This window comes from Glycine soja, chromosome 4, assembly GCF_004193775.1.
Source record: "Glycine soja cultivar W05 chromosome 4, ASM419377v2, whole genome shotgun sequence".
Lineage (NCBI taxonomy): Eukaryota > Viridiplantae > Streptophyta > Magnoliopsida > Fabales > Fabaceae > Glycine > Glycine soja.
Genome location: NC_041005.1, coordinates 51,904,226 through 51,930,921, shown reverse-complemented (window position 1 = coordinate 51,930,921; position 26,696 = coordinate 51,904,226). Strand labels below are relative to the sequence as shown.

Sequence of the window (26,696 nt, the reverse complement as noted above, 5' to 3'; positions counted from 1 at the left end):
CAATTTTAATGTAATTATATTTAATATAATACTAAATATTTAAAAAAATGATTAATTTTTTAAATAATACTAAATACAAATAATATTGAGTACAAATTTAAAAAATTATAATTTAATTAAACTTATATATCGTCTAGGTATAAAATTCAGTAATTTATGATAATTTGACAATATTAATAATCAATATTTGTTTATTTATTTAATTATAAGAAAATCCTACTAAATATTTAGTTGGATATAATAAATTTATAACCATTTAATATATCTTCATTTATAATGTTATTTTATACTTTTTTTCTAAATCTACCGAGTTTTTGTAATGCTCTTGTTTTTCTATACCTAGGAAACTATAATATCAACCAACACTCAAGCATGATAATAAAAGATATAATAGAAAAAAAATTCAATAAACTTTAGGTCCACGGAGTATAAATACCACTTTTAATAATGATGATATAAATTAATATATTAACATTCTTCATTTCATTTACTTATTTATATTTCAATAAATATCTTTCAATACGACAGCTATGTATGTGCAGGCAGGTTGATATCAAGTACACGGTAATGCATAAAACTCCTGGAAAAAAGTAAAACAAAACACACCCACTGCTCCTCACAAGAACAAGGTTTCTTCAATGAAAAGTATTTATTATACAATACAAAATAGATAGTAATATTTTTAAACTTGCAAGCTAACCTCTGGACTATAAAATTACAACCAATTGATGTTATTTATCACTTGCAAATTGAGCATCTTGGCTTAATAAATTAAATTGTCACACAAGGTTTGTCGATCGTTCAAAAGTAAAGTGAATCATGATAATCACGTGCAAGTCTATCTCAGTTTACCATGAATCTCATGTACAATATACAATAATAATAATAATTATGAATTCACAGCTACTTTTTACTAGAAAATAAAAAATAATAATGTTACAAAATAAATTACATGTATTGAACAAGTTGATTTCCTAAAAACGATTCCTCTACATTTATAGCTTCATATATTTCGTCGTGTTACCGTTTTCACTTTTGGGTTCTGCCTGTCTACACATACAATCTGGCATGGGAAAAGTATATAGAGACTCACCAGCCTTTTTTAATTCAGTTCCCTTTTGATCACTATGACGAAGCATGTCTTTCATTTGCTGCTTGAATACTTCCCATCTGCAAAGTTAGTAAAAAAAAATCTAGGGGTAAGCTTTATAACGAGTACAGAATCCAGTGGGGTGGACATAAGTTGGGTAGAATAATAACATCAATCTTTCACACATGAAAAATACTTGATAAAGAACATTTACATGTCTACTTGAGAATCGACACTAGTTAGAAAGCAGACAAATCTAAAAGGTTGAACTTCTGTTTGTCCCATTAACAAAAATAATATGGCTCGTCTTTCATCATTGTTTGTTGAACCTTCATCTTTTCAGTCAATTATAAAAAAATTCGAGCTAGAAGTTTGCAGCTGTTCATATTTGATACTATCAGGAAAGACAAAGCACGGCCATAGTATCAGGGGCAGTTACATTTATGGAGGAGTACAAGAGTCACATTTTGCAGCCATGTTATTGATTTCTTTAGACAATTATTTACAATATAAGCAGTTTAGTTTCTATCAGCACTTAATCCATTCCAAATTCCATATGAATTGTACATTAACAAGAACATTCGCTCGTTAATATTTTATTGTATTTTGAGACTATTTCGAATGAATTGTAGATGACTCTACGAGCAAGAATATCCAGAAGACAATCAACCTTTATTTTTCCGTCAACACTGAGGTATTTGAATAATTAAATCTTTAGAGAATGATTAGAAATGTATTCGATATTGATTGATTAGAAGTTTTCTCTGCATAATAATATATAACAACAACCAAGACTTTTCCCACTAAGGTTGGCTACATGAATCATATAATGCCATAAAATTCCATGATGTATTAAGTACAAAGATAGACCATTTACCCCTAAATCTCTATATAATTTTCCTTAGTCTCCCAATACCACTTAAATATTGCTCTATCTTCCATCTGGTCAACCATCTTCAGCGGTGAACCTACAGGTCTTCTCTTCACATGTCCAAATCATCTACTTGAATGTAACTACAGATGATTGAATGGAAATCCTCAAGTGTTCTTCACACTTAGGCTCTATTTTATTAGAAAACATAGCTTGCTAAGTAAGTTGAAGAGAGGAAAGAACAAAATACAGAGCTCTGAAAAGAGCAGACAACAGGTATACAAAATACAAAAATAAAACGTAAGGTACATCATGACCTATTTTCCAACATTACCCCTCAAGCTGGAGCATATAAATCATATGTACCAAGCTTGGAACACAAAAATTGAATCCTAGGCACCCTTAATGACTTAGTCAAAATATCTGCAAGTTGATCATTAGAGCCAATTTTTTCTGCACTAATTTCCTTAGCCATTAGCTTCTCTCAAACAAAGTGGCAGTCAACTTTTATGTGCTTGGTTCTTTCATGGAATATTGGATTAGAGGCAATATGACGCGCTACCTGACTATCACAATAGATTTGCATCTGCTGAACTTCACAAAACTTAAGTTCTTGAAGAAGTTGTTTGATCCACATAAGTTCACAAGTAGCTGAGACCATTGCTCTATACTCAACTTCTACACTAGATCGAGCAACAACATTTTGTTTCTTGCTCTTCCAAGAAATCAAATTTCTTCCTATGAACACACAATATCTAGTAGTAGAGTATGAGAACCTGCCCAGTCAGCATCACAATACCAAGTAACATGGGTGTTTCCCTTATCTTCATTCAACAACCCTTGTCCTAGAGCCTTTTAATGTATCTAAGAATTAGAGTGACAACATTCCAATGGTTAGTGTAAGGATTCTACATAAATTGACTCACTACTCCAACTGCAAAAGAGATGTCAGGTCTGATGATTGTGAGATAAAGTCAGCATCACAATACCCAGTAACATGGGTGTTTCCCTTATCTTCATTCAACAACCCTTGTTCTGGAGCCTTTTTAATGTATCTAAGAATTTGAGTGACAACATTCCAATGGTTAGTGTAAGGATTCTACATAAATTGACTCACTACTCCAACTGCAAAAGAGATGTCAGGTTTGATGATTGTGAGATAAATTAGTTTCCCAATAGTCTCTTGTACCTCTCAGGATCTAAGAGAGGTTCACCCTGTTCTGCCATCAACTTTTGATTTGGATCCATGGGACTGTCAATAGGCCTACATCCACTCATGTCAGTCTCATTCAGAATATCCAAAGCGTACTTCCTTTGAGAAATAACAATGCCTTCGTTTGATTAAGCTACCTCTATACCAAGGAAGTATTTTAGACATCCAAGGTCTTTGGTCTGAAAATGGTTGAATAGATGTTTTTTCGGCTGAGAAATTGCAGCAGCATCATTTCCTGTGACAACGATGTCATCAAAATAGACGATCAAATAAATACACTTTCCTAATGAGGAGTGACCAAAGGAGATTGAATGATTTGCTTCACTATGTTTTAATCCAAATGCCTGTAAAGTTTGACTAAATGTCCCAAACCAAGCACGTGGGGATTATCTGAGGTCATAAAGAGATTTGCACAGTTTACAAACTAGCCCACATTCCCCTTGAGCAACAAATCCAGGAGGTTGCTCCATGTATATCTCTTTATCTAGGTCACCATGTACAAAAGCATTTTTTATGTCCAATTGGTGGAGAGGCCAATGACAAATGACAGTCATAGCATGAAATAAACGAACAGTGGTGAGTTTGGTGACAAGAGAAAAGGTATCACCATAATCAAGACCATACATAGATCTAAATGTATCCTTTTGCTACCAGTCCAGTCTTAAGGCGATCAACTTCACCATTAGGCCCAACCTTAATAGCATACACCCATCTACAACCGACCATCTGCTTTCCAGGAGGTAGGGGAACTAACTCCCATGTGCCACTGCTTTCAAGAGCCTGCATCTCAACAGCAATGGCTTGTCGCCACCCAAGGTGATCAAGTGCTTCATGAATATTTTTAGGAATGATGAGAGGTGATATGGATGAAATTAAGTTAAAATAGGGAAATAACTGGTAATAACTCAAAACATTATAAATAGGATGAGAATTCCTGGTAGACCTGATACCTTTCCTAAGGGCAATTGGCCACCTAGAGTCATCATCAACTGAAATCCTGGTAGACCTGGATAAGTGATTTTAGCTTATTCCAAAAAACTGATTTTAATTTATGTATAAGCTAATTTTAAATTATAAGAGAAACTTATTTCATTTTTTCTTCTTATTTTCTTTTTCTCCAAGTGTTTACAGAGACAGGGCTTTATTCCCTTGGATTTAACTCTATTTTTAGACAAATAATTATTGATATGGGTCTGTATAATGTAAATACATTCTTTACATTTATCGTAAGAATAATATTCAGTACTTCCTAAGTGTACCTTATATTAGGATTATCAAATATAGAAGCAATTTTCTCTAATTAGGATAACTGTCTTCTGGACAAATAAAGTTCATCTTCTAAATAAATATTTTACTGTTTGAATAAAAAAGTAACTGCAAAAACAAATAAAAACCAGGAAATGGCCAAAGTTGTACCTTATATTAGGATTATCGAATAATAGAGCCAATCTTCTTTTGTCGGGTTTTATTGTCTTTGCATGTCCACCATACATATAGCGCCTGTGACCCATCAAGAAGTGGGGGAAATTTCCACCTTGGGTTGTAACAAATACTTCACTATGAAGGCAAACAGTATAATCAAGAGCGGCCAACCTAGTCGAATGCCCCTACATCATAAACATGTGGATTACAGAATTTTTCCCCCATAATCACCTTTCTTTTCTACGAAGAATAAAATGAATTTTTCTTGTTTTAAACAAGCATAGATCACTTAAATACCATAAATTGAGCAAGCTCTTCTGGTGTTGCCAGCGTATTCTTGGTTTGTAATCGTGGAAACATCTGTTTAAGTGGTGCCATGTACTTCTGTTCTTTATAAATCTTTCCTGCTGCAACATATACTGAGGTTGTGTTATCAAAACCCATGCCTCTAAGCATCATTCCCACCTACAACATCAAACAAAATGAGGCGTGAAAATCATACCAGGACACATTTTTCTTTACATGATTGTGTTTTCCATTTTAATTTTGCATTTCAATATTTCTAAAGCTCAATTTTTGTATCTCCCCTTTTCCTTCTCAAAAGAATTTCCAGCAACCCTATCATAGGATATTGATTGCTACGGATCATATTAAAATTTCAAATTGTATCTTAGGGAAGCCTAACTAAATTAGCATGAATAAAATCAGGAAAACAAATGCCCATTTAATATCATGGGATGTATAGTTTCTTGGCCAACTACTATCACCACTACCACCCCCACTAATTGACCTCTTTAGAAAGGAAAAAACAGATAATATTTAAAATTCAGAGGAGTTCTATTTACTAATTATTTGGAATATATTACACTCAGGAATCTAAGTAGTATATTCAAATCAAATTTCTAGGAAAAAAATAGCAATAGAATATTTAGGTTTTAATGCATCAAGCATTTGTGGGGGGGAAGGGGGGACGGCAGGCAGGGGTGGGGGCAATGTGTGGAATCAATCATATAAGATGATGGTGAAATTAACAAGGATGTCATATATAGGATACAAGCAGGATGGCTTAAATGAAAAAAAGCATCAGAGGTTATTTGTGATTGCAAAGTACCAACCAAACTCAAAGGTAAGTTTTATCGTACAGCTATAATATATGGTAGTGAATGTTGAGCTTTAAAGGGACAACTTGAGAGAAAAGTCAGAGTAGCAAAAATGAGAATGTTAAAATGAATGTGTGGTCATACAAATACGGAATGACGTTATACAAGAGAAGATTGGTGTAGCATCCATTGAGGAAAATGATGACAGAAAATCGGCTAAGGTGGTTTGGTCATGTACAAAGAAGGCCACAAGAGGTGCTAGTTAGAAGAGCAGATTGCATGATTCTTGCCCTGGGGAAAAGAAGAAGAGAGAGACCAAAAAGGACGTTCGAGGAAATCATCAAGGGAAATCTTAAACTTAATAATATTTTTAACTATGATTTTTAACCATGCTAAATGGTGTCATGTGATCCACGTAGCCGGCCTCACCTAATGGAATAAGGCTTTGTTGTTGCAAAGCATCAAGCATCTCCATTTTTTCTATCAAATGAAAAAAAGCATAATTGTACAGCCAAAGCACGAGCAACAAATAATTTCAAAATTTTGCATTTGATTTTTTTATTTTCCCAAGGATATTAAACAGCACAAATATGAGGAAAAGAAATGGAAACAATGAAGAAACCAAAAAAGGAAGGACAAGAATTTGTAACCACGTACCTCTAAAGGAGTCAGTGGGCATCTTCCATCCACACGATTTGCACCAGGCTTTATTATCCTATGCTTTCTTCTGAATTTACCTCGCCAACTCCTTTCACGAGCAATATCCATTTCATGTTTCTCCTCCTCCCCACCATCATACTCACAGCATGAAAATGCAACCATATCCTTTATACAAGGACAAAACAATTATAATAAATAATACATAATTAATATAAAACCAAAGAAGCAAAACACAAAAAAAAAACTCACATAATTGACAATAGCCTATTTATTAACAATTTGCAAAAGGTGGCAGCAAAAAGAAACTGATTGATATTAAATCATACAATAGACATATAGTCAACTCCAATCAGATAAACAAATACCAAAAATTAACATATAGATATAAGGGAAAATCATAAAAATAACCTAAATTATCCTAAACTATATTTATTCCACATCATTATCCTCCTCTGCTAAAACCCTATTCTGCAGAGGTAAACATCTATCACTATTTCAAGAGGCGCAACAAGAAGATGTTATATCCCCTCATGCAATTTACAGAGAGCAACATGCAGGCTTATCCATTGCTCAGAACAGCATATCCACAAGAAAAGAGATGCAAACAACTATTCTCATATTTGATGGTGTTGGAGACCACTAAGTGCCTCCTGGATCTGATTTTGTTTTATTCATTGAACACCTCCCCTGGATGAGCTAATTTCAGCAGCCTTCTATGACAGAAGCAGTCATTGGTGCTATTTTCATCGTTCTTGATCAGTGATTAGCATTCAGTGGATGAAGAAATGAATATTTGCAATATCAACAAGTGTGTTGTGTGTATTCCTGGCACACAGAAACTTTAGTGCTTGCCCAATTTACAGAAAAATTGCTGGAGAAAAGGCTTTTGGTGCAATGGGTAGTTGTACTTGCAGGACTAGGCTCTGAATAGCAATTGATTTAGAACCAAGCGACCAAAACACACAGGAAACTCAAAAGTTGACAATAGTCTGTTTATCAATAACTTGAAAGTCTTGGTCTCTTTTGCAAGAAAATAAAACAATCAATAGGGTATTTATAAGTCATAATCAGAAAGTAGGCATATAGTCAACCTCACTTCAAATATGAAAGCTAAAATATAATGATTTATCTAGGGAATAGGGATGAGGTAAAATCCTTAAACTATCATCCTTTCCGTTAACAAATATTATTCTAAATTATGCTTATTCATTATGCATCAATACTGTATCTAGTAAATCCAACATCATAAGTACAAAGATATTAGAAAAACACCTCCTCGAAACGAAGATGCACTGAAACATATTTCCCTCCACTATGGGAGCTATATTTAACCATCCGATCAACCATGCTTTCTGCAAGTGTTCGTATAGGTTCTGAAAATCTAAGAGCTCCAAAATTGGCAAAGCACCTAAGCCCTTGGATTTTTGAGGGTACTGCTTGAGCTAATCTGTTGGAGAAAGGTGCAATGCGAACAGCCCTGCAACAAGCATGAGCAAATTCCTCTTAGGAGCCATGCACAATATATGGCGAACTGGCTGCAAGAAAGTGAAAAATAGTGGTAGTAATAATAATAATAATAAAATATCATATTCAATAAAATGACTACAAATGTACTTTTTTTGAGGATCAGGGCAACTGGGGGTTGGGGGGGATCTCTTGTGAGCACCACAAAACCAACGACTCTTTAGGCATTTAGATATTTAAATTTAAATCATCTACTCAAACTTTCATATAATGTTATCCTACTGCATTTCCACTTTCATTTTTTAAATGTGTGTTTGCATAAGCCTAAGTGATACCAGATTTCTAAAGACATTATCACTAAGTAATCAGAAATTTATTGTTGTATGACATCAAAATATTCATCAAATCGGAGTGAGATTTAGATGACAAAGAACAATATTATAGTACCATTTAAGAACATCTATAAAAAGAATCAGCATTAGAGCATAGGAGAAACCTTTGCTGTGCGAATACATAAGTGTATTGTCCCTTATGCCTCTTTCTTATTTATGTTAGATTTCAGCTTAAAACCAACTGGCATTAAGTGAAGTTGTCCAATAGATATATCAGTTGTACCCCCAGAATTGAGGTAGATGATGCGAAACTTCCTAACACGCCCCCTCCTCCATAGATGCCTGCCAGAACAGGCGATAACCAAGATGGACTATAGGCTCTGATACCATGTTAGAATTAGAGGACATAACTGAAAATCTGTGTATTTCTCTTGTTATTCATTAACCCAAAGACTGTGCGTACATATAGATACAAAAAGATAAACTAGTAAAAAGGAAAAGAAAATCTAATCTAAATCTTAGAGATATAATCCTACTAGATAAGATAAGACTTTCCTAGAAATAAGCTATCACATCTCTTAATATCTACCATATCATAAACAGAATCATATCTTATCATATCTCCTAAATCTCTATCATATCATATCTTAACAATTTATACTGTAAGAATGGGTTGTGTACAGCATGCTAGTAAAAATGCAGCAAAAGTCAGTAAAGTAGTATTACTATATACAGCTACTAAGTTGTCAGGGATATTGTACAGCAATTAGCTGTTACTTGTTGGGGACCAAAAATCAGGTATTTAGCAGTGTCTATGTTCTATGTACAGGCTTTGGATTGTTAAGTCCTTTCCTTGAACTGGTTTTTATTGTTTGGGATTTTATTTACATTAATGGGTTGTGGAGTTCTCGTTCCCCCGGTTATGACTAATACAATTTAAAGAAGGCACGTATTCAGCCATCAAAGTATCAGTGAATGAAGAGATTATATCTACGAAAACTCAAGCAGCCAGACATGAGATGAAAATTATTTTTGATTTGTGAGCATGACATATTTCTATCTTATCTGGCTACCATTTTACATCTTTATCATATGAAAATATATATTAATTACAATTGAGAATAATTGAATTAATTGTAAAGATAAAAATATTTAAAAACACAGCAGAAACTGCTTTCATACTAGAAGAATTGGAAACCAACCAATGGTGAGGAAACAGAAGAAGATAGAAATTAGATAGGCACTTAATTACAATTGAGAATAATTGAATTAATTGTAAAGGTAAAAATATTTAAAAACACAGCAGAAACTGCTTTCATGCTAGAAGAATTGGAAGCCAACCAATGGTGAGGAAACAGAAGAAGATAGAAATTAGATAGGCACACACCCCATTTCCAAAAGCTGAGGAAGGACCTTCTGAAGATAGTGAGCTGAACTGGACCAACCTTTTACTCTAAGATTGACAATATTACTTATGTTATTGTCAAATCGTTGAAGTATGTCATCAGGGAGTTCTCTCACCACATGCACACGATTTCCAAGTGATTGTATGAAGAAATTTTCATCGAAAATGTCACCAAAATTGCTGCCAGATATTAAGGTGAAGCATAAATTTTCAAATTTATAATACACAAACAATGTCACTAAGCATTAGCATGGAATCGTGGATTATAAAATGACCTTTCCATTAACTTTTGATTGCACAAGAAATATATATTAAAAGAAAATTCCATATAGATTATTATAAAACTAAAGGACTCAGTTCTACATATACAAAACTTAACCATGGTTGCACTTCAGATGTATCGGTTATCGACAAAAAAGGAGTCAAAATATCCTATCCAAAAGTAGTTCCTTTAAATGCTTTAGAATAAGCCACTGGAAAGTGGCAACTAATGTAATGGACTCTGAGTTCAATATTTGTAAGTTGTAACTGTCACTATGAGCTTGGCATCTGTACCACTAAGTTTAAGTCTTTAAGATAATTTCTGAAGTTCAGAAGGTCAAAGTGGTTTTCTGTTCCAAGTGAATGTGCTACCAACATTTTCAATGGTCACAAAAAATGTCAGAAAGTAAAAGACCAAAACCAAACTGATTTATGCAGTGCATATCTATTCCCAATGTCCAAAACTTATCAATTTGTCTACAGAGATAAATTATAGAGAATGGAGGTTATAAGTAAAAATTAAGAAATTGTCCATTGTAGAAAAACAAAAGGATGCTCTACATGGTACCTGACCAGCTAACCTCAAAACAGCAAAATTCATACTAAGGTTAAAGATATGCCTTCAGCCCTTCACTAAGATGTGTTGCATTAGTTGATTAATTTCTTCCTACGCATAAATTACAATCCTTAAACTTAAAGCCCAATCCAAAGATTTCATCTAAAAAGAAATCAAACACAAGATGATCTTCCATCTTCATACCCCTTAACCGTTCTGAGCTGATATCCCATCTGACCTATCCTGCATGCAAGTCATATAAATGGCAAGCATAGAAAAAGTAGAATACTGAACCATGATCAATTTTACAAATTCAGACTCCTAGTATGTAAATGATAAGGTTTTAAAAAAGAGGGTACTAGAGCCACAGCAAGGATTAACTGCCATTACAACAACAACAACAAAGCCTTATCCCACTAGGTTTAACAGCCATTAAACATGAATAAATTATGCAACCACCCTAATCACGTCATCAATTTTAAAATTAAGCATAACAAAAGAAATTACCTTGAGTCTCGCCATACACTATTTAAATGAAATATAGGAATAAGAAGAGTTGCATTTAGTAGTCCAGCCACAGCAACTGCATCACATATCTGCACGAAGAGTAGTATAATAAGTGCCAAAACAATAAGGATATGTCATGTAGATACTAGATAGCAATTTGTAGCATCAATGTCCATCTAATTTTATTATTCGTGTAAGCCTGACAGTCTATCACCATACATCCATTCAGAGCAAAATGACACAAGGACAAACACCAGGAGAAAAAAATATGCACCAACCTCATAAAGCCCTCTAGATTTAACTCATTAGGTATCCATTTTCGAAACAAATGATTGTTGTAGAAAATCACCATTAACAGCATTCTAATCCCTCCTACCTACACGATTCAAATTCCCTTCTGCACCCAATCACAAGGGCTCAATCACATGTTTCATATACAGAATGGTGATTCCATGTGATGACTGATGAAAATGGAATGAAATGGCCATTTCCATTTTCCAATACAGTTTGGTACATGCAAACAAAGATAAAAACTAGGAACATTCAGGTTTATTTATTTACTCCTCAAAAACAAACTATTGTTCAGAAAAGAAGAGCAACATTATTATTTGCGAGGAAAGGAAAAATGTAAGGGTGTAAAACAATATTTGTAACAAGAAAAAATGAAGTGTGCAAAGCCATTTTGTAAAGTAGAATGAGTTTTCTCATTTCAGAGAGCATGAAATCTCAATCCTATCTCTCTATGAGGAAATGGTATTCCATGCTTCATTCATGGTTCTATATAATGAGGCCTTGAATTGAATGGGAGCCCCTCATTACATGGAATGGAATACTGAACATGATGTAAGAATCCCAGATAAATAAATTCAGTAAAAATAAAATCTTTCGTTTTATCAATAGGCATACCGACAAGCGTTGCTGATTCAATCCACCATTTGCTTCAATTATAAGGAACCCATTTGACTTTGGCAATTCTATAAGATGACAAGAAAAGAGTTAGCAAATTCCTCCAACAAAGACAACAAGGACATAAGATAAAATAAATAATCGAGATTCTAGAACTAAAAGTGAACTTGGAAATAAATCGAATGTGAGGGAGCCAACATGACAAAGAAACAAAATTGACTAAAAGAGGAAGAAAAAAAATCCATGCAACAACCAACTAAAACCAATTTTCCAAGTTTGGACAATTTGTTTTCCAGAGAAGAAAAGACCTATTTCAGGAACACTTCTGTTAGCACAGGGCTTCCACTCTCTAAGCTCCTTTTTAGTCCATGCTCTCATCAACTGCATGATTTACATCTCAGTTAATTCCAGATAGGAAAGCAGAACAACAAATTGTTTATCAAGGAATAGTGCAGTACCACATTGAGAGTAGTTCCATTATCAGCCTCCATGAAAGGCCACAAGTTTTGGAAGAGCTGAGGACTCCTATAAACAGAACCGGGAGGAGCACGCTTGTGTACAAGAACGACGCCGTTCTTTATACTGACGACATCGATGCTCAAGGAACCCATATACAACAGCATTCCCGAAATGTACAACAAAGGAGCGAAGAGAAGCAAACCACGCCTTCTAAAAACTGCCGACATAAGAATAAAGACCAACTTCTCCATGGAATTGCTCTCCTTCGACGAACACCAGCTGCTGCTCTTGCTCCGGCCGTGCCGGAACCGAGGAGACGACGGAGGCGACCGCGCTGCTCCGCCCAGGCGGCTGTAACCATGCATTTGGTTTGGAATGGAGGATTTTATTTGAGATCTCAATTTCCTTTCAGGCAAAAAAATTAGCACCCAGACAGACACATTACATTGGTTGAAATGGATTTGAGTGCGTGTGCGTGTGCGTGTGGTTGAAATGGGAAAGAACGGCGAAAATTGGGCTTTTTTTCTTCCTTACAAAACAAAATAAAAAGTTCCGAGAAAAGGGAAAGGGGTTTGTGTTTGTCGGTAAAAATGAGCGAGCGAGAGACAAGTAGCACTACTCGGACTCCGTTATTGGTGGTGGGGAACAAAACAAAGAGCTTGCTGTTGGGTTGGAAGGAACTACTAAAGATGATCACGTGCAATCTGCGTGTCCATTTTACAAACACACAACATCCCTCAGCTGCAACTATTCCAGTTCAATTTATTCATTTTTTTATAAACCTGTTTTTTAATTAAATAATAAATTAACTCTAATTTGACAGTAGGTTTCATTGTTTAAATTTTATAAGTTTGATATTGATAGCTTATGAATAATTTTTTATTTATTTTTTTTCCTTTTTTAGTTGTGAAATGTTCAATTAATAATAGAAACTTACTTTATATGTACACATATTATTTTTGGATGAATTCAATCATTTGTAAGACTGATTTTTTTAATTACACGATTAAATATTTTTAATTACATTATAAGAATAATTATAAAAAATTATATTGTTGAAAAATACAAATTGAATTAGTGGTGTTTTATGTGTAGTTGTATCGGATATTGGTTTGCACTACACTTTTGGATTACTATTTTCTCTTGGACGAAAATAAACAAAATCGTGATTCTGTTACATAATTGGAAGTGAAAAAAATTAACAATAAAAATATGATTGTTATACACATGTATAACAGAATTGCATTTTTAATGTTATTTTTTTCACCCTTGAATCACACAATAGAATTGTGATTCTCTTGTACAAATATATAATGAAATCACAATTTTGTTTTTATTTTATTTTTCCACCCTCAATTGCACAATGAAATCACGATTTTGTTGCGTTATTTATTTTTATCTACTTTGTGCAATGAAATCACGATTCTATTGTGTATGTGTTTTATATACAAAGTGTTTTAATTATTAAAAAGTAAAATTTAATGAACTATATTATAATTTAACAACCATATTTATGATGGTCTAACAAGTCAACAGTGCCCTCCTATAGCTAAATGTAATCCGAAATGTCTATTTTGTTGGCACAGTCTTGATTGTTGTTGATAATTGACTCACAAGAGAATCGTATAAGATGCTAATAAATACAAGTGGCTTGAGGCAGCTCAATGCATTGTGGTGATATTTTACTTTATTGGGTTGAAGATGGAGGGAGTCGATGTTGTTGTGTACTATGACGGTGATGTGGTATCAACTTCATAGGGGGTATTGTTTGAATGTCATAGTGATCCTAAATTCATTAAAATTAGTGAGAAAAATGTCATTTGTTGCTTTGAGAAAAAACGGTTACAGATGTCATCAAAGGTGAAAGAAACTTATTTGTGGTTTTTTTTACCGTAAACATATATATGTAGGTGACGGTTACATTGAGTATGACTATATGGAGTTCAAATATCACAATGAAAAGGAGAATATGTTTTTCATCTTTCCAGAGTTTAATTCCAAAGGATAGATTGAGTTATATGCAATGGTTGGTCGATCTCGAGAAGAAATTCTTGTTCTGCTGCATAAATAAAGAAAATCAAGATTTGTCGAAGAGATCAATGCTCTAATACGTGGATCAATGACAACAACAAGCTTTAATGAAGATGATAACTATATGTAATCATGTTTTTAATTGATGAATTTTATGTTTGTTGTTGTTGTCGATGTTGTTTGTTTTCTAAGTTTAATTGAAATTTCATTCTTTATTATATTACTAGGTGTGTGTTGTTTGAACATAAAAACATGGAAAACATAAACAAAATATAAGTTCATAGAACATAAAAAAAAAATTGTACAAACAACAACAACAACAACAACAACAATATAATAATAATAATAATAATAATAAGAAGAAGAAGAAGAAGAAGAAGAAGAATGACAAATGTCTTAAATAATGCTCAACTACTTCTATGGTCACCTCTGTTGGGTTTCTTCCTCAGTGGTCGCTCCTTGACTAAGCTACATCTAGTTGTAACACCCTCATGTGCCATCAATAGAAATTGTTGTACGACCTAATGGCTATTTGTGCCTTCTGGTACAGCTCGCATGTCCAACAATCTCTTTATGGACACTAACATCATCTAAAATCAATTGTACATAAGTATTTAACAACACAGTTAGTAAGCAACACCATGTGCATAATCTGGTATTTAATGACAATATTGTTTGCATTATCTAATACAAGTAAACAACACCTTGTACATAATCTGGTATTTGACCACCACTAGGTTGTGGATGAGACTATGGTTGTGGTTGTGGCAGGATACGTACAATACTACGTAGTGCCTCTCCCTCTTATGGCAGAATTTGGTATGAATATGAATGCTCATAATACCAAGGCAAGTAAAATGCAATATAGGTCAATGGAACCCATGTGGAACAACCTCGCCCAGCGGCATCACACGTTGCTCCTGCTCGTCCAATGCCTCAATATACTTCTCATATGCAGGACACTCCAAGGGAATCCTTTGTACGTACCCAAACTACCTAAAAATCCTTTTTTATAGATACGATCGCATGTTTATCTCAACTTTAATGTACCCAAAGTAGTATGCCTGGTCCTCAAAAGGTTTAAGGTCTCTGTGTGATACATATCGGGACCAAACAACATCAATCATTTGCAACCAATCCAATGCCTCCTTAGTCACAATAACATTTTCGGTACCCCCTTAACAACAACCACCTAGCTGCAAGCGGCTGCTTGTGGTCATACTCCAACACCTTTTCATCGGCTGGAATGGTTGGAAGATGCTCAAACATATATGCCTGTAAAACATAAAAATAATTTTATCGTCATATAATATTAACAAAGAAACAATTAAGTACACATAAAAATACTTACCATGAGAAGTGTCATATAACCTACCATCTGCTAGCTAGCATACTTGTCACATACGATAACTAATCATAAAGAAATGCAAGTGCAACTACTCCTTAAGCGTACTTGTTGCCACGATCTAGATCATTGACGTACTGCATTTAGTATATATGTACATGCGTCGAACTCTTATCCGCAAATATGGTATTGTCGAGCAAATGCAACAAATACACCCTTGTAGCCCAAACATACAATGCACTAGCAACATAGGTGTGATATAGCCCCTCTAGCCAACTCAACAACACCATGCTGCCTACTGACGTTGCAACATCTGTTTTATGGTCTGTCATAATATCAAGATTTAACCTTAATAGATCTTTGATAACCTTCTTGGTGTAGCTCATTTCTACGTGATCAAGGATACAACCTCTGATAGGTAAATGTAAAAGACATGACACATCATCGAGGGTGATGGTCATCTTTCCAATTGGAAGGTGGAAAAATGAGTTCTTTTTTGTGTCATCTCTTAATAAAGGTATTGACTATGCCTTTTATTTGTGGATGCGCACCACGCATCATACAAACCCTTAAGCCTTTATCTATCCATGTACCTTTTCACCGTCGATTAGGTAAGTTAAGGCAATTTCAATTCCTAACATCAAAGTCTAGTACAATTTCAATTCGAATATAGGATTTGAACTTGTTTCTATCTAATCCAAATCCCTAAAAGCTAGATTCACCATTCCTAACATGCATCTAAGCAATATGATCACATTAATTATGAGAATTGATTAGAAAAACATTGATTACATACTTGAATTTTACTTCAATCTCTCAATAACTACATATTTTAACTCATTTGGATCATGAAGGATTCAAATAGAACCTCAAATGAGTAACGATGGAGGAAAATGGGAGAGAGGGATAATAGAGAAAAAAGAAAGAAGAGAGTTTGAGATTTTATTTATGAAATTGTCTAATGTACTAAAAGTCTACATGAATGATGTTACAAGATCTTTAAATGGAGTTGAGATTACATTAAATTTTTGCGCCTCAGAGGATTTTTGCTGCAGCGAAACTACACTTATGAACTAAGAACTTTGTACTTGATCTTCATGCTTTTGGACCTTTATTTGTTGGGGTGAATAGATAACTCATTATGGTGAGTTTCTCTTAATTCCAAAGTGTTAAGCTTTGTAGATTTTTTGTGGCGAAATGAAAATTCATTGTGAAAAATATCTATGAATTCCAATTGATCGAAAGTCTTGCTTCATTGTGGTGAAAGCTTATCTCGCTGTGGCGAGATCTTCTCTACAACTTTTTATTCTTTAATAATCAAAATCTACTTTTGTAACATCAAAATTTACACAAGAATCATAAAAAATTATCTTTTTTAGTTTTTAAAACCATTTTATACAATTAATCAACAAAAAACAACAATTATGTATGAAAACTCTAAAGAAAATGTAAGATAATTGCTCACAAAATAAAGTGTGAAAAAATTTATCAGTAAGACATAATGTCCCAATGAATGTTTTGGGAACTCTAAGGGTGGGTTAGATATTTCTATCTAAATACCCCTTTTACTTCTTTCTCATGGCTTGTCTTTATTGGGCTTGTAATAAATTTTTTGTACCAATATCATTAATACCCCATAAAATTCTTTCTTATTCCACAATATGAAGTTAATTAGTTGGTCATTAGAATGTGATTGAATAGTAACACTAAAATTGATCAGATTATTTTTTGCACAAGCACACTTTACTTCTAACTTTTCTTTTAGCATGGAAAGCAGTAAGCTTACAAGAGCAATACCTTTTCTTCTTAAGTACCTTGATAAAACATTTTTTTAAAGTAAAAACTCCAAGTAGCCTTGTATTCTACTTCTCAAGATCATTCTTTCAACATCACAGATACTGTTAGATAATAGTTTATATTTTTTACTTTTTTGCTTAAAGTTGGTGTTCCTTCAAAATATTAAAACAGTTTTATAAAAACCTCTTGACCAAATATCAAATATAACATATTCTAAAACAAATTTTAAGCTCACAACAACAAAAATAAACAAGAAGTTGTAGGGAAAAAAATCAAACCCCCCCCCCTCGATCTAGGATATGTCCAATACCTACACCTGTATGCTTTCTCCACTAAAACCAAACACTGAACTGTGGTATTCTTTCCTTCTTGATGCCTCCACAAGCTCCTACAACTAGTTTTCTCTAAACGTCTATAGACTCCACTCGAGTATTACTTTCGAAAAGCCTTTTTAGGCCTTACTCTAAGTATTCTTTCACAAAGCCTCTTCAAGCTTCCTTAAATATTCTTTTGAAAAGCCTCTTTAGGCTTCACCCTAGTATTCTCTAAGCCTCTGTAGGCTCTACACAAGCATTCTTTCAAAAGCCTTTCCAAGCTTCACACTCTTAGTTGCAACCGCTACGGGACTCACACAATATTTGATGTGTTCACACTAAACTTCAAAAGCAACAGTCTCTTGAGTACTCTTCTGAGTTTTATCCCTATAATCCTAGGGGTGAACTCTATACCTTATAGGATGCCTTTTACTAAGGCTCAATTGATGAAGTTGTTTACACTCTTTCAAATTTGGCTTAACTAGCTCCACCTAGAGTGTGTGGCTAAGGAAGATCCTAAGGGATGAGCTCACCTAACCTTACACTATTTTTTTTGGCACTCCTTCCTTACAAGTTGCTTCATCAAATTCAATAAATTTACAAAATGATCTTAAAGCTACTTGTTATTATCGTGGGAGGTTGAATTCAACTTTCAAATGTTGCATGAGTTATCCAAGTTCCTAGAAGTAGGTTTTTTGTACACATTCAACCTTTTCCTATTATAACTCAATGATTTGTCTTTTTCATCTCTACTCTTCTTCACTGTCAGCCAACTTGCACTCTTGAATATATTTGTTGAATGATTGGTTGAGAAAGATCCGTTGAGTGCTAGCTATTGGTTTTAGTGGTTTCCACATGGTTTCAAATTTTGAATCATGGAAAGTCTTTTGGAGATGCATTGTTACTGCAATACAATGTGCAACAATCTCCCTTCTACTTGATTGTTGGTTCTTTGACTAACTACTTTGCAATTCAACTTCTGATGATCTTTAAGTTATGTGTAGCTTCTAATAACAAACCCTTGACTTAAGCTACCCCCAACATCATGCCTATGATTATACACAACTTCCAAAATTTGCATTTTGACTTAGAAAACATAATTGTCTTTCCAGGTTATGAACAACTCTCCTTCTAGTAGTCATAGTTTTGATTGTACAATTTATGTCATGAAAAGCTTTCACTGTAGGTCTATGCTTCACACATGTACTATACTTCTAAATATGTCTTGCCTTAATGGAGAACACTTAAAATAACCATTAATAGCTAAATCCAATAACTTGCGATTTTACTTCATAGTGGCTTGTCATCATTAAAACATTAGATTTTAGAGGAACTTAGTCTCAACACAATGATTATGCTATTTTACTCCCATTATAATCTCATGATCTCATTCTCATTTTAATACCTTCCTATCACAACTGCATCTTGTTAACTCATATTCCTTAGTTAACAACATACATCCTTACACCTATACTAGTCCCAACAATGACTCATATGACACCATTATAAGTGTAACCTTCATCATACCCTTAACCTTGATATCATAACAAATCACATTACAAGTCACAACAAAATTTTTCACGTATAAACAACATATTAAATATGGGATAGAATCATACATGAACTTCACACAAGTACAAGACAATACACACATGACACACATATCACAAAACCATATAAACCGAACACACTAACAATGGTGCACAAATGCAATTCAATGTCTTTCCTTCTTCTATTATCATATGTATGTGGTACCATTCAAATATCTCTTTGTGAAAATGGCCTAGGAGTACATGTTAGTTGGTAAATCCACTTTGGACATCAACACTAACACTCTTAACTAGAATGACAATCCTAGTGGTGCCTCACAATTACCTAACTTTGCAAGGATACACCAATCCATGGGATCAACATGAGTTTTAAGGAGATTCACACCATGTAAAGACCTCATAAAAAAACAATACAAGCTTTAAGGTCTTCCAAAGTCTCCCTATGTTTCAATTCAAGTGTGTCAACTTCATCAAAATTTCATCAACATCATCTTTTTCGCGTATTGACTCTTATGATGTATTTTATGACAATCACATTGTTATGTTTCTTAAATATGTTATATTCTATCCTTAAACACGATTTTAAGAGTATTTTTGAACTATTTTGATCAAGGTTTGATCTTAGCATGGCCATGAAAGAGATTGACACTTAAAACATCACATAAGAAACATTGAACATCTCACTAATTGACATTGAGGAAGACTTGTAATTGACTTGTATTTTTTTAAGTATTCGACGTATATTTTAGTACCATACTTGTATTTGATATTATATTAGTATTCGAGTCTTCTTTTTTAGTAGCATTGAGTTTCCAATCTTATTTGTCAATTAACTTTAGTTGTATAACTATTCATCCAAGGGTATAAATTTAAATTAATCCAATTCTAGAGTTTGGTTTATGAAATTGTTAAATTTTTATTATATTATGGAAACTAAGTCATGCAATGTAATAAAATGTTAAAAATTATAAAATTAAATTAATTTTATTACTTTCCAAATTTTAGTCTTTCAAATGCATTTATTTTTTTAAGAAGATTTGGACCTAAATTTTATTAATTCTATCTCTAAATCTAAATATAAGCAAATTTAACTAACTTACAGGAATTAAGAAAGTTGGTTAATGTCATTTAATTCTTTTAATGACATTTAAAAATATTTTTTTCTCTAAAGTGTCTTTCATTAATATTTAATATTAAAAATAAAAGAGAATCATTAAAATTATAATTACAATTAATTAAATGATATTTTTTGGATAATATCATTGAATAAGGTTAAAGTTGTTAAAATTTATTTATATTTAAATTCAAAAATATTTTTTTATATTTAGGTCTAGAGGCAGTATGTTTCAGAAATTAACTTTTAAAGAAAGTATTTTGAAATATTATGAAAATACGAAAAGGAAGCAAAGAAAGAAAAAAAAAATTAAAAAATGCCTTTAAATGGCCCATTCTTACTCTTATTATTTTTATCTTATTAAGAGTCACGAATCCCAATAGGAAGTACTACCAAGAAAGTCATATATGCAAGACAGACACCACACAAATGCCTTTTATCGAATTATTGTCTCTAGCCACCTACTTTGGTTGCCTTGATCTAGGCACTCCACTCGATCTTCTCAAATTTTTCTTTTCGCATTTTCTTCCTCGCAACACGTGCAATGATTTTTTTAATTTATTTATCAGGTAACCAAACATAATCAACAACACAATGTTTTTTTTTTCTGATTTTTTTAGGGCAACCCTAATTCACGAGTCTGCAAATTGTTGTTATGAATGAAAAAATGATAAGCAGTCCTTGGACACTAGCTAACGAGTTAAAGAAGCCAAAAGAAAAAAATATATTAAAAAATATATATCACATAAAATATGCAAAAAATTGATAAAATGAATTCAATGTTACTTATGTCATATAAGACTCCGATCCAACATTACTATATATTATCAATGATCTTATATATAAAAAACAAATACTTAATTTATTAAGATTAATAAAAATATTCAAATTAATTATTTTTAATTAATATTATCATAAATTTAAATTTTATTTTAAAAAAACTCATAAAATTGATTAGTTTAAGTTGTGGTTAGACATCATTACCAATTCAATGGTGCTGGAGCTCTGTCCTTTAGATAAAATTCGAAAGTTTAATCGTAAAATGCAGCCAACAGAACTTATTCTCATACTTACATCAAACTATTCTAACAAGCATAATTACAAGAACGAAGCAAGGTACAGTTCCTCTTATAACAATAGAGTAGGACAGGAGGATAAATTATCTACTTATTTGGCATTAAAGTGAACATCGGTAAATTTGACTTTGCAGCACCTTGATTACACGTTCTTCATTTGTCTCTAAATCTGAAACCATACATTAGTACCTACATGTCTTGCTTTGGCTTCCGGCTCAATTCGGAGTAATGGCCACCCATTAGCTGCAAAATCTCCTCCCACAAACTTTCTGACGGATCTGATAAAGCCCCACAAAGCAAACTTGAGCTACATGCAGCTACATACCAATAATCTGACTCAATCTCATCTCTCAACTGATCCAGTTGCCATCCGGCATAACCAACAAAGAATCTGAAGTCATGAGGCTTGAGAATCCCCTTCTTCACAAGCCCTGCAGCATCATCCAAACTGTTTCGAGATCCAAAACATAGCCCAGGGATTACCTCTTCAAATCCTGGAAGCTTCATCTTCTCCTCTGTTTTCAACAAAACCATGCTTGCCTCAAGAGGTCCGCCGAAATGCAGAGAACAATCAGAGAAGGTAGTTAATAGATCATGATTTGTAGGTTTCAAGTGTTTGATCTTTTTGTGAAGAGGACGGTTGATGACAATTCCAAAAGGCCCTCCTTGATGATGTCTAGTTCCAGATCTGAGAAGGAGAATAACAGTTCTTTCAAAGGTGCGAATGCCATCAAGCTTTTCGGTAGCCACAAGTACGCAACCAGCCTCAGGTACTGGAATAGGATGAGCCCACTGTGTTCCAAGAGGTTTGGAATTGGGCAATGTTCCACCTTGATTGTGCATGTCAGCATCTGATATTTCTTTCTGTAAATGAAGTGAAGAAAACTCGGTTAATGAAAATATAATGTTTCAGTAAATTACTGTATTGCTTAGATATGCACAATCATAAATGAATGCCTCCACATCAATAATTAGAAGTATTACAAGTATCAAAAAGTCACAGAATACAGAAAGTGCAATACTAATAAAAGGAAATTAATCAACCCTGTAGGGCTTAAAACCTGGTCACCAATATAAATCATTAAACAGGTTAACAGAACAGGTGTAGGCAAGTTGTCTGACTCAATCAAGTGTCCTAGATTGATGACAAATCCATCAAGAGGAGACGATTCTCCAACTATCAAGCATGCTTATATGACTGTAACAAAGCACAGGAATTACTCTAATAGATGTTTTAAAACTTATTTCAAGATTCATGAAGTTGACCCCTTCTACTTAAAATGACATGCAAGAGCTACAGAGCAATTAAGAGAAGATGACAGATATAGATCCCATTTAGGAATGAAAGCATCACCAGCTCATCTCTATATAGCTTTGCCCTGAACTCGCGCCAATCCAGATTAGTATGGTGGCATTTCTCAGAGTTGTTTTCTGATTTGTTGCCATCAGAAGAATTGTTCCCTCTAGTACCATCTCCTTCGGGAATGGACCGTTCTTCATTGCCTGTAATGATCAATATACCCATATAAAAAAGGAACTCATGTAAAATTATATTATTATCAAGAGAAAACAATAAAATGAAAAGGAATAATATGATTTTCATTATAATGTCAATACTTATCTGAGTTATCAATCCAAAATCTCATCCTTTTTGTCTATGATATATTTCTACCAAGTTGTCTCCAAAAACTCTATACTCAAGAAGCATCAAGAACAGTACAATAAAAGACCCACTAGTTTTCACCAGACAGAATTACTAAGCCTATCTCATAGAAAAGCTAGACAATGGCTCTTTAGGTGTAATTTATATCATGTCAGAAAAATAAAAATCCACATGAAGAGAGAGTGAACAATGACAATCAACATATGTCGTCTAAATCATATAAATAACAGATAACACAACCTTAAATAGTGGAATGATGTACCTGTTCTTAATTCTAAAAAAGTTTCCAAATTCTGGCTATTCAAGCATGTGTGCAAACTTAAATTTTCATTTTATACATAAAAAATAACAGGTTCCTCAACAATATAGAGGCCATCAAGAATAGGCAACTAGATCTTTTAGATGCCATAAGGCAGAAAACATCAAAGAAACTATGTATCCCTATCTTCATGCATTAGTTGTAAAAAAACACCCATTTCTACAGTTCTGATGCATAAGGTAGAGTGATCTAAAATTTAATCATGTAAAGGAGTAAACTAAAAAATTAAGGAAAGCATTGTTCAATGCTGTGAGATAGGTGATGTATGGCTGATTAGTGGATAACAGAAAAGTATGTCTATCAAATCAAATAATTTAAACAAGCAAGGGAACTGTTGATTATACAGGAAAACCCCCCAATCTGTACGTGAGTAAACAGCTTCATTTTAATAGAAATTATTACTTTGACCTGAAATTGCTAATGTAGAATGAAGGTCCAAGTTAAAATATTATCGCAGCAAGGAGAGGGAAGCAATAAATAATATTACTTCCTTTCGTGACAAATATTGTAAGAAAAATAAATAACACCAACCAATTTGATAACAAAAACATTTGGCCTCACTTCTACCCTTCCCAAACAGAAAGAAGAGAAAGCAAATTTAGAGAAACAAAATATATCCTAGGTCCCTAAGAAAGAAAGTAGCATAAGAATGTGTAAAGATTTTTATACTGTCAACCAATTAGAAATCATCATGGGTATGACTTTTAAAGTGGTAATTACAAAAGTCAACAATCTTACCATACATGACAATCTATGATAGGATGATAGTATAAAAATCATTTACATAGCCAGCGTATTAAATCCAGTAGCACACATAGCACTAAGTTAAGAAACTATCACATTTAGAACTCCATACTGTCCATACTTCAGAAATGCCTCATATGAAAGAGGTAATTTTATCACCCAAACATGTCCACCTACAAACAAATGTAAATCACTGATTATTTTAATGTAGTTATCATGAAATGTTTTCTCACATTACAAATATGTATCAAGTTTGTAAGAAAGAACACAAGATTTAAGTGACGCGATTGCAAAACTATTCACTTGTAGTACATATTATAAAAGCATAATATAACACCCAAGTTGGCAATTTTAAAACTGATCATTTTTTTTATTTGTTAAAGATTGAAAGAGATTTCAGAAAAACAGAGTTGACAAAATGGAAAGTGAACAATGAACTATTAAATCCTAATGATAAAGCTATGTTTAGAATTCAATTATGATCTGTAGAAGGGAAGCACAGTAATAAGCTAGATTCAATGAATTTCCAGGTCAAAGGGAGGGATGAAAAGCGGAACGGACAAAGATCCCCAAATAAATAACTGGGAACTTGGGCAGCCAAGGTAAAGTTATTATTAGTAAGAAAGGAGGGATTGCATGGAATTACTTGGGGTTGAGCTGGAGAAAATCAAATTAAGGAAAGGAGACCAAATATTTTATTTTTAAATTAAGAGTTATATAAAAATAAACATACAGTTAACGCATTAGTTTATTAAAAAAAAAGAAGCAAATTTGGCAAACCTTTCCTTCTCCTCGAAACCCTAACACCCAAAGAAAACCTAATGCAAATCACATGCATGTCATGTACCGTTTCTTTAATGTAATTGTGATCGCAGACAGACAAATAAGACGAGTGAAAGAAAGTTCCAAGGCCAAAACAAGCAGTTATTGATTATTTAAATGGAAATCTGAAATGAAAGGAAATTACAGACCAGAAGAAGAGGAGTTGCCATGATTCTTCTTCCCCGTGGCGCTGACAACAAATGGGCGATACCCAACTTTAGAGTAAGGCTTTCTCCTCGAAACAGTGATCTCAAACACTCTGGTCCTTCCCAAATGGGAGGAAATGGGTCTGTGGCAAAACGAATTTGTGTGGAAAAGGTTCTTCGCATGAACAGCACACAGATCCATTCTGACTTTTTTGCTTCCTTTGATTGATTGATTTTATCGTTTCTGGAACAGAACAGCTAAGCTAAGAAGCGAGAAGATTTTTAGCGTAAAAGAATGATAGATAGAAGGATAGAAAAGGAAAATAATTTTAGAAGAAGAAGATAGTGAGTGGAGCAACAACAGAAGGCGATCACAAAGGGAGAAGGAAGAAAGACACTACGATTATGAAAACGACGCTTTGGAAAGAAAGAGAGAGAATATGCTTATTTTAACCAAATTGTGTGGAGCCTGGAAAAGACTATACAGCACTCGCGCACGTTAGCCAAAACTTACTGTGTGATCTAAAACTGCGCTGGCGGCTTAAAGATAAGTAATCTCTCTTGTTGCTTGCCAATAACAAATTTAATCTGATGGGTTCTAAATTAAACTTTTTATTCTAAAAAAATAATAAATAAATTACTCATAAATCCATCCATTAAATAAATAAATATAATAATTTAAACATAATATCATAATCACAAAAAATATTACATTACATTATATTATCACAAATACTCTTTGAATGTTATCATCACAAGTTAAATAAATATAGAACAAAGTAACAAATAACATAACTTTCATACAACTCTTTTCAAATTCAAACATTCTTTGTCACTTGTTTTTAGTATCGGGTTGACCTATTTTGACAGTTCTAGTTTTTACAAGGTGAAGTTCGAGCTTTTACAAGATCAAGAAAATGTGATTAGGAGAGGTCTTTGGATAATCATTGATCACTATCTTATTGTTTAAAATTGAGTTTCTAACTTTGTGTCTCTGAAATTTAAAATAGAAACTAAGTTGGTTTGGTTACAATATCCCAGTTTAGGTATGAAGGAAAGCTTAGTATTAGCATTGACGACAATAATTCATAGACTAGTTAAGGTGGGACATTAGGATTGTTGATGCATCGAGAGACAACTTTATAATAGTTTGTGTTAAGATAGACCTACATTATCCAATAGTGGGAAGAGTTTGATTCAGTGGTTCCATGTAGATAAGAAGGGACTTCACCTTATATGAAATAGGTGATGTTTGTATGGACATACTTAAATAAATGAAATACACTAAAAGGGAGTTTGAATAATGTGTTAATGAGAACTTATTTTTTTTTATAAAAAAAATGATGAAGTATAAGTTTAGATAATGAGTTTGTAAAGATGTTTTCCAATGATGTATATACATAAGAAAGTTTTTCCAAAAACAAGATTTTCAAAAGCTTGTCTGTCCAAATATGTTTATGTAAGAAAACAATGAAAAACACACAAGAACATAAGCAAGAACACTTGTTTTTATACCAATTCACCTAATC

General features: G+C 33.3%; 2 protein-coding genes across 3 annotated transcripts; both read right to left on the bottom strand.

Annotated features, from left to right (window-relative positions):
* Positions 1-725: 725 nt before the first annotated feature.
* LOC114410494 (O-fucosyltransferase 9-like) lies at positions 726-12,900 on the bottom strand. 2 transcript variants are annotated; one of them, XM_028374465.1, is made up of 10 exons: positions 12,246-12,899; positions 12,096-12,168; positions 11,788-11,855; positions 10,882-10,970; positions 9,540-9,737; positions 7,629-7,833; positions 6,354-6,521; positions 4,894-5,061; positions 4,591-4,781; positions 726-1,170 (listed from the first exon to the last, which is right to left on the bottom strand). In XM_028374465.1, exons 1-10 carry the CDS (start codon positions 12,609-12,611, stop codon positions 996-998), a joined length of 1,701 nt encoding a protein of 566 aa, XP_028230266.1. In that variant the 5' UTR covers positions 12,612-12,899; the 3' UTR covers positions 726-995. The 2 variants fall into 2 exon arrangements, with proteins under 2 accessions (XP_028230266.1, XP_028230267.1); XM_028374466.1 differs by lacking the exon at positions 9,540-9,737 and having other exon boundaries at positions 12,246-12,900.
* Positions 12,901-21,377: 8,477 nt separating this feature from the next.
* On the bottom strand, positions 21,378-25,593 carry LOC114410493 (UPF0301 protein Plut_0637-like). Its single transcript, XM_028374464.1, has 3 exons — positions 25,171-25,593; positions 22,828-22,976; positions 21,378-22,337 (listed from the first exon to the last, which is right to left on the bottom strand). The coding sequence occupies exons 1-3, from the start codon at positions 25,367-25,369 to the stop codon at positions 21,663-21,665; spliced, it is 1,023 nt and encodes a 340-aa protein (XP_028230265.1). The 5' UTR covers positions 25,370-25,593; the 3' UTR covers positions 21,378-21,662.
* Between the last annotated feature and the right edge of the window lie 1,103 nt (positions 25,594-26,696).